The 7,363-nt window shown below is 52.1% G+C and overlaps 2 protein-coding genes across 2 annotated transcripts; both read left to right on the forward strand.

The window, feature by feature from the left end:
* Positions 1-446: 446 nt before the first annotated feature.
* On the forward strand, positions 447-2,536 carry LOC102696752 (zona pellucida sperm-binding protein 3-like). Its single transcript, XM_069191975.1, has 9 exons — positions 447-824; positions 895-1,013; positions 1,093-1,196; positions 1,296-1,473; positions 1,555-1,672; positions 1,786-1,871; positions 1,953-2,071; positions 2,172-2,297; positions 2,384-2,536. The coding sequence occupies exons 1-9, from the start codon at positions 462-464 to the stop codon at positions 2,497-2,499; spliced, it is 1,329 nt and encodes a 442-aa protein (XP_069048076.1). The 5' UTR covers positions 447-461; the 3' UTR covers positions 2,500-2,536.
* Positions 2,537-5,037: 2,501 nt separating this feature from the next.
* On the forward strand, positions 5,038-6,999 carry LOC138240768 (zona pellucida sperm-binding protein 4-like). Its single transcript, XM_069191976.1, has 9 exons — positions 5,038-5,266; positions 5,342-5,529; positions 5,607-5,704; positions 5,785-5,912; positions 5,989-6,178; positions 6,263-6,410; positions 6,487-6,562; positions 6,646-6,768; positions 6,848-6,999. Exons 1-9 carry the CDS (start codon positions 5,053-5,055, stop codon positions 6,973-6,975), a joined length of 1,293 nt encoding a protein of 430 aa, XP_069048077.1. The 5' UTR covers positions 5,038-5,052; the 3' UTR covers positions 6,976-6,999.
* The last annotated feature ends 364 nt before the right edge of the window (positions 7,000-7,363 follow it).

Consider the following 7,363-nt stretch of genomic DNA (forward strand, 5'->3'; position numbering starts at 1 on the left):
ACACAGAAGACCGACACAGCTTTGCGTTCTGAATCTCTTTTTCTCGTGCTTCTATTTAATGTGGCACTATGCACTGGGATAGGGGAATACTTTTCACAAGCCAATAGCTCGGTGACATAAGAGGTGTCGTGAAAACGCTACAGGCGTGCCAAAATCGTTTTCGAACTTCAAGCTAACTTTACCCCGGTGTTTAACCGTAAGTATTCACTGTAAACAATGACCCGTCTATTCAGGAGAAATGAGTCTCCATGATCCTCCTTCACTTGAACTATAATGGCTTTTCCACGGGGTGGATTCAATATCCTGTCCTCCTGCGTGTGAGCTGACAGAGTTCGGGTCCTCGTGAAAATCTTCACTCTGCGAACCTGAACGTCATCACGTGCGAAAGTCTCGGTGGCTTTAAAAAGAAGGAGCTCGCAAACAGCAGGCATCGTGGTTTTGCGAGTTGTTTTCATTTCGAGATGTGGTTTCCTAGTGGTCTTGACTTTCGGCTGTTGACCTTGCTGTTTCTCGCAGTTCTGTGTGATGCTGCGCAATGGCGCGCCCGCGCTAACGTCCAATCCGGCATCAGGCGCAAGGGGATCGCCTTTCTGGACTCGCCTCTGCTGCCACGGCAGCAGAAGCAGCAGGTTATCCGGGCTGTGTCGGCGCAGTGCGGGGAGAGTACGATCGTGGTGCAGGTCAAGACGGACCTGTTCGGCACCGGGCAGCTGATCAAAGCTTCGGATCTCAGCCTGGGAGACTGTGCGGTCACCCGGCAGGACACCGCGGCGCAGCTCCTGATCTTCGAGGCTGAGCTGCAGGCGTGTCGCAGTGTGCTGAGTGTAAGTGGTTCTGCCGTTGGGCAGCTTCGGGTTCTCGGCAGTTGGGTGACTGGATCTGTGATCTGTCTAGACTGTGGACGAGCAACTGGTGTACAGCTTCTCTCTCAACTACACCCCGAAGCCGCTGGCCAACACCCCCATAGTGCGAACTAATGGTGCTGTTGTGGGTATCGAGTGTCACTACATGAGGTGAGTCCTGGAGGAGCAGCAGGGCTGCCTGCCTGCCTGGAGCTTGACTCCCTGCTGACACCTGCCTCCTGTCTGCTAGGCTCCACAATGTGAGCAGCAATGCCCTGAAGCCCACCTGGGTCCCCTACACCTCCACCAAGTCTGCTGAGGATCTGCTGGACTTCTCCCTGAGCCTCATGAGTGGTAGGTCTCCCCTGAGATGAAGCACGGTGTGACTGTACAGCCAGTGCAGCTGGATCAATAGGATCTGTGCTTGAGATTGGGGGTTCCCTTCTCATCCAGATGACTGGCGCTCCCAGAGGTCCTCCAATGTGTTCTACCTGGGGGACGTCCTGAACATCGAAGCCTCCGTCACCCAGGCCAACCACCAGCCTCTGCGGCTCTTTGTGGACAGCTGCGTGGCCACCTTGGTCCCTGACCAGACCTCCACCCCCAGCTACTCCTTCATTGAGAACAAAGGGTGGGTGTGACCTCGGATGGCTTGAGCTAGTGAACACTGCCTGCCGTCTCTCCAGTTCTACACTGCCTTCTCTCCTTTCAGGTGCCTGACTGATGCCAAATCCACAGGCTCCAGCTCGCAGTTCATGCCAAGAACCCAGGACACCAAGCTGCAGATGAAGCTGGATGCCTTCAGGTTCTATCGGGATGCCAGGAGCTCAGTGAGTACTTGATCCTGATACCCATGAAAGCAGAAGGTTCTTAAAACAGCATGTCCATTACAAGCTCAAGATGGAGGCCAGGGTGTAGCTTGATCCACTTGTGCTCTTGGCAGATCTACATCACCTGCCACCTGAAGGTGACTCCTGCTTCCCAGAGTGTGGACTCCCTGAACAAGGACTGCTACACTGAGGGCAGCAGGTCAGTGAGGAGGCAGGGGGCTGCTGTGTCCAGCTGGTGCTCAGGTGAGGGAGCTGCTCTGACCCTGTGTCCCTGCTGTAGGTGGAGATCAGTGGATGGGAGTGACCAGGTCTGCAGCTGCTGTGACTCCAGCTGTGTGCCAAGTGTACGATCCAGGTATTGGGGTGGCAGGAGCAGGAGGGACCTGGCCTCTACAGGGGGTAAGGCACCCTTCCTCTGCCACTCATGGCATGGATCTCCTCAGGGTAGTGGGGGGTCAAGAAGTGGTCTACAGCCAGGCTTGTCCTGCTCCTGTTGCAGCTCCTGAGTGGGAAGCTGATGCCACTGTTGGTCCCGTGTTTGTGCTGCAAGAGCAGGTTGCTGAGAGGCCAGTGGAGGCAGAAGGCCGGAGCTCCCAGCTAAGAGCAGAGGAGGACAAAGCCACAGGTACTGGCAGGAGGTGCTGTCGTGTCAGCTGGCCCCTCTCTGTAGCAGTGCCCACTTGCTGAGGCTCCTCTGTGCTTTCTTTCCAGGCCTGCCTGTGGAGGCTGTGATCCTGGCTGGTGTGGTGACTGCTGTGGGGCTGGTCTGTGCTGCTCTGCTGGGGACAGTCCTGCACAGGAGAAAGCAACACAAACCCATGAACTGACTTGATGTGAATGAGGAATAAACTGGTTTGCAAAGTGTCTCTTGTACGGAGCTGCTTCTTTCCTAAGGGGGGTTTTGGGGACTGGTGAAGTCGGGTGTGAATGCGGTAATGTCTAGGATGCCTGCTTCTGCACACGGAGGGTGCTCAGCTGCTCAAGCCAGCAGTTGAGTAGAAAGTGTCAGTTCAGTATTGCTTCTCCCAGACTGTAGCATAGCAACTGAAATCAATAGTAAAAAAAATACGCTGGGAGTGACCGAGTCCAGCGTCTGCGTTCTTCCCGGGAAAAGCAGGGCTCTCTTCAGGAAACGGGAGCAGCCTGAGCTGTGACATATCGGATCGTACAGGTTTTAAAACGGCGCCACAGGCAGGGGTTCTTTGATGTCGGCTGCCAGAACGAGAGCCCCTCCATGCCTTTAAGGCAATGGATGAATTGCTCAACTCTCGCATCTCCCAAGGTCCCCTATTCCGCGAAGAGGAGAAACCGGCACCGCCAATACTTCGTTGGGAAAGCAGTATGTGAACTCGACGTAAAAGGCTTCGGCATATGTACCCAGCATCCTAAATCAAGCGTGTTGTACTTGCGCTGTACATTAGTTAGACACAAATCATATTTTAAAGATAAACAGGTTTATAGGCTTTGAAAACGGCCAAGGAAAAGATTACAGTATCTAAACACGTGAATCCACCACACCATGGCCTTTTCCCTATTGCCGTAATTAACGGTGCCCTTTAATGAAGTTGTCTTTTCTTCGACGTGTTCGTTTAAAGCGCAAAATGTCTGGGTTTTTCTTGCTCAACATAACGGTCCAAAAGGGGCCGTGTCACCGGCTTTACGGCAAAGGCTGATACTGTGTTTAAACTGTACAAGTTTAAAACAATCTGAAAGTACTGCTATTCTAAAGCGCCTCATAAAAGTGAATACAGACATTAATCGCAAACTAGACATGTGATGCTCCATGTGGACGGAATCGCTAAAACCAAAATGTGCTCCGTTCCCTTGAAATTGATCATTTCCCTTGAAATTGATAAGCCAGCAGCCATATCACCCTGCAACTCACAACTGGCAACCCACTGAAGCTAAGCAGGTGTGAGCCTGGTCAGTACCTGGATGGGAGACCTCCTGGGAAAAACTAAGGTCGCTGCTGGAAGAGGTGTTAGTGGGGCCAGCAGGGGGGCGCTCACCCTGTGGTCCATGTGGGTCCTAATGCCCCAGTATAGTGATGGGGACACTATACTGTAAACAGGCGCCGTCCTTCGGATGAGACGTAAAACCGAGGTCCTGACTCTCTGTGGTCATTAAAAATCCCAGGGCTCTTCTCGAAAAGAGTAGGGGTGTACCCCGGTGTCCTGGCCAAATTTCCAATTGGCCCTTACTAATCATGGCCTCCTAATAATCCCCCTCTATGAATTGGCTTCATTACTCTGCTCTCCTCCCCACTGATAGCTGATGTGTGGTGAGCGTTCTGGCGCACTATGGCTGCCGTCGCATCATCCAGGTGGATGCTGCACATTGGTGGTGGTGGAGGGGAGTCCCCATTACCTGTAAAGCGCTTTGAGTGGAGTGTCCAGAAAAGCGCTATATAAGTGTAAGCTATTATTATTATTATTATCATTTGAAGCTGCTGTCCAACACAATAGTTTTTGAGTAGAACATTCGTTTATATTTTTGTTAGCAAAAATATTCGTTAAAATATTGTAATTGATCAAACGTGAACGCTAACGTAGTGTATGAACATCACATATTTATAAGCTAGACTTCTGCTCTTTCAGGGGGAAATTGCGAAACGTCGCTGGTTTCAGTGTTTAGGGAAAAACTGTAGAACACGAATGACACCAGGCAGAAAAACGCAACTGTACAGAACAGCTCGTCTGTCTCGGTCACAATCTCCGAACGTGCCAGCAAAATGTTTTTGGAGTGTAATGCATCTGCCTTGTTTTCCCAAGACAATGCAAGAGACTCCTCGTTTGGATGACTGTAAGAGCAGCTGTATGCCCCTTTTATTTAAATCTGCACATGAATATCACTGCCAACATTGAAGCCAGTGTGTAGTACCTGTGGGTCAGTGTTATTATACCCAGCAACTCACAATGTACAAATAAATGCTTTTCTTGCAGCATGTTATGGTGTACGAAAACATGTTGGTATTTCTATCAGTTAAAAACTGAAAACCGGATTTTTGGAGGCATATAACCAGAAAGTGAACCAACCTAAAATATCCCAAACTGCACATCTCTGTTTATACCGCTCCTCTGTACCGTCAGTTCTTCTCTGAATCGGCTGAAGGCACAGAGCGCTTAGAGACAGATGCAGCTCATTACTCAATAAGAGGTCAAACACATCGTGTTGAGATATTAGTCTAACCCTCGCGATAGCTCGTTCCAGTCGAACAGGACGCTCCGTGATTAATCAGCTGACTCGAGTGACGCTCTGAGTGTCCGAAGTCCTCGTGCGCGCGCTACAGCCCTCCAATCGCCGCCCTCAGCCAATCGGGGCGCAGCGCGTATTTCAGGAGCTGAGCGCCGCTTGTCTGCAGTTCCTCGGCGAGTTTCACGATGGAAAGGTCAATGAGCAGAGGGAGGATGGGGTTGTACATTGTGTTGTTTTTACTATCGTTGGATTGTTCTTTAGCTCAGGTGCAGAAGTGCCTGGTTAATGATAGTGACAAGATGGCATGTGGTAACTTGACTATCAGTAAAAGTGACTGTGAAGCTAATAACTGCTGCTTTGATCCGTCCAGCCAAAATCGCTGTTACTATGGGAATGAAGGTGGGTTTTTGGATCTTGAGCGTCTTCTATGATGAGCTTAACAGGCTTGGTTTACCAGCTCTTGCTTTCCTCCAGTGACTGTCCAGTGCACCAGGGATGGCCAGTTTGTGGTGGTTGTGTCCAGGAATGCCACCAGCCCTCCACTGAGCCTGGATTCAGTCAGCCTGCAGGGGGGCAGGAGTGCCCCCTGTGGCCCTGTTGGCACCACTGCTGGCTTTGCCATGTTCCAGTTCCCAGTCAGTGCCTGTGGCACCAGCATGAAGGTGAGGGGCTTGATCCTTCAGCTGAGGATGTTGTTCCTGTGGCGATTCCTGACCTTGTTCATGTGTCCTTCCTCCAGATTGAAGGTGGTGCTGTGGTGTATGAGAACATGATGTCCTCAACATTTGCTGTGATTGGGGGACCTGCTGGCTCCATCACAAGGGACAGTTTCTACAAGTGAGTGAGCAGCAGCTGCTGCTGCTTCCCAGAGTGCTCTGGTCTTGCTGGATCCCATGACTGCCTGCTTCTCTCTCCAGGCTGTTCTTCCAGTGCAGGTATGCAGACGATGACCTTGTTCCAGTGCGGGCTGTGGTCTACACGGTCTCCCCACCCCCTCCGGCAGTGTCTCCAGGACCTCTCCGTGTGGAGCTCAGGATTGCAAGAGGTAGCTGTCAGGTCTTGGGCTGTGTGAGCCGAGTGTGTGGGGCTTCTACGAACCCTGCTGCTGCTCTTGTCCTCAGGAGAGCTGTATGACTCCTACTACAGTGACCTGGACTACCCTGTGACCAAGGTGCTGCGAGATCCTGTGTATGTGGAGGTCCACATCTTGAACCGGGCTGACCCCAACATTGTCCTGACCCTGGGGGACTGCTGGGCCACTTCCACTCCCAGTCCTCTCAGCCAGCCCAGCTGGAGCCTTCTGGTTGCTGGGTAATCTGACCCCTGTGGCTCTGACTGGCTTGTCTCAGTGTCCCCTTGTGGTGGGACTCACCCTCCCTGTTGCTGTCCTTGCAGGTGTCCCTACAGAGGTGATGACTACTGGACCACCTTGATCCCTGTGGGTGGCTCCTCAGGGCTGCCGTACCCAACGCACTACCAGCGCTTCATGATTCGGATGTTCACTTTTGTGGATCCTGCCTCTCAGGTGCCTCTGATGGAGAAGGTAGGGAGCAGCTTGTGGGGAAGGAGGTGGTGGCTGGTCCTGGGCTGTGCAGTGACCCTTGCTCTGCTCTCTCCAGGTGTTCATCCACTGTAGTGCAGCAGTGTGCCAGCCGACTGTTACTGACCGCTGTGTGCCCACCTGTGGCAGGAGGAGTGAGTTCTCTGGGGACAGGGCGTTCGTGTGCCAGTCTGCTGTGTGTATCCTTTCCTGATGCTGTTGTCCTGTCCTCTTGCAGGAAGAGCTGTTGCTCAAGTGGCAGAGGACTCCTCCAGAGAAACTGTGCTGGTGTCCAGTGGGGAAGTGATCCTGGTTGGATCTGAGCTTCCAGCTCTGGGTCAGCTGGATTCCCATCCTGAAGGTGAGGGAGGGGGATGGAGGCTGAGTGTCTGATCCTGTTCCCTGTGTCTGACCCCTCACTAAAGCTCCTCTCTTCACAGCACCCCGGTTCCTGAGCTATGGGCTGCTGGTAGTAGCTGCCTCCACTGTGCTTGTGGTCTGTTCTCTGGTGTTGGTGGCTGTGTGGAGATCTAGACCTCACATCCAGCATACCAAGCCTAATCTGTAGTATGAATAAAGGCCTTGTTCTGAACTCCCTTGTGTACTGTTTTGTATGCTTCCCTCTTCTGGCAGCATTAAGTGCTGTAGTTCGGTGTCTATGTGAAGATGTCCCTGTAAGCCTCTTCAATGGCCGTGTTTTTCCATCTTTCATAGACAAGTACTTGCACTAGTTCTTGGAGTCTGTGGTCTTAATGATATTCCTTCAACTGGCCTGGATTCTAATTGACTGCACTTTGGGGGGGGGGGGGGGAAATACCTATAGGGCTCAAACAATTCCTCTTTCATCTCTCCAGCCCTTGTGTGTGAGTTGACAAACTTGCTCCCTCTCCCTTCTGGGTGAGTTCAGCCAATGCCCTCCTGTTCTAGTTCTTTAGAACAACACACCAGGACCCAGG

The sequence above is a fragment of the Lepisosteus oculatus genome, chromosome 7 (assembly GCF_040954835.1).
Source record: "Lepisosteus oculatus isolate fLepOcu1 chromosome 7, fLepOcu1.hap2, whole genome shotgun sequence".
Taxonomy (NCBI): Eukaryota; Metazoa; Chordata; class Actinopteri; order Semionotiformes; family Lepisosteidae; genus Lepisosteus; species Lepisosteus oculatus.

Bases quoted from the DNA above. Each gene is read 5' to 3' on its own strand.
- LOC102696752 (XM_069191975.1), top strand. From the start codon at position 462: ATGTGGTTTCCTAGTGGTCTTGACTTTCGGCTGTTGACCTTGCTGTTT. The intron at 1,673-1,785 runs GTGAGTACTTGA...TGCTCTTGGCAG, and splicing joins ATCGGGATGCCAGGAGCTCA to ATCTACATCACCTGCCACCT. The intron at 1,872-1,952 runs GTCAGTGAGGAG...TCCCTGCTGTAG, and splicing joins TGCTACACTGAGGGCAGCAG to GTGGAGATCAGTGGATGGGA.
- LOC138240768 (XM_069191976.1), top strand. From the start codon at position 5,053: ATGGAAAGGTCAATGAGCAGAGGGAGGATGGGGTTGTACATTGTGTTG. The intron at 5,267-5,341 runs GTGGGTTTTTGG...GCTTTCCTCCAG, and splicing joins CTGTTACTATGGGAATGAAG to TGACTGTCCAGTGCACCAGG. The intron at 6,411-6,486 runs GTAGGGAGCAGC...TGCTCTCTCCAG, and splicing joins AGGTGCCTCTGATGGAGAAG to GTGTTCATCCACTGTAGTGC.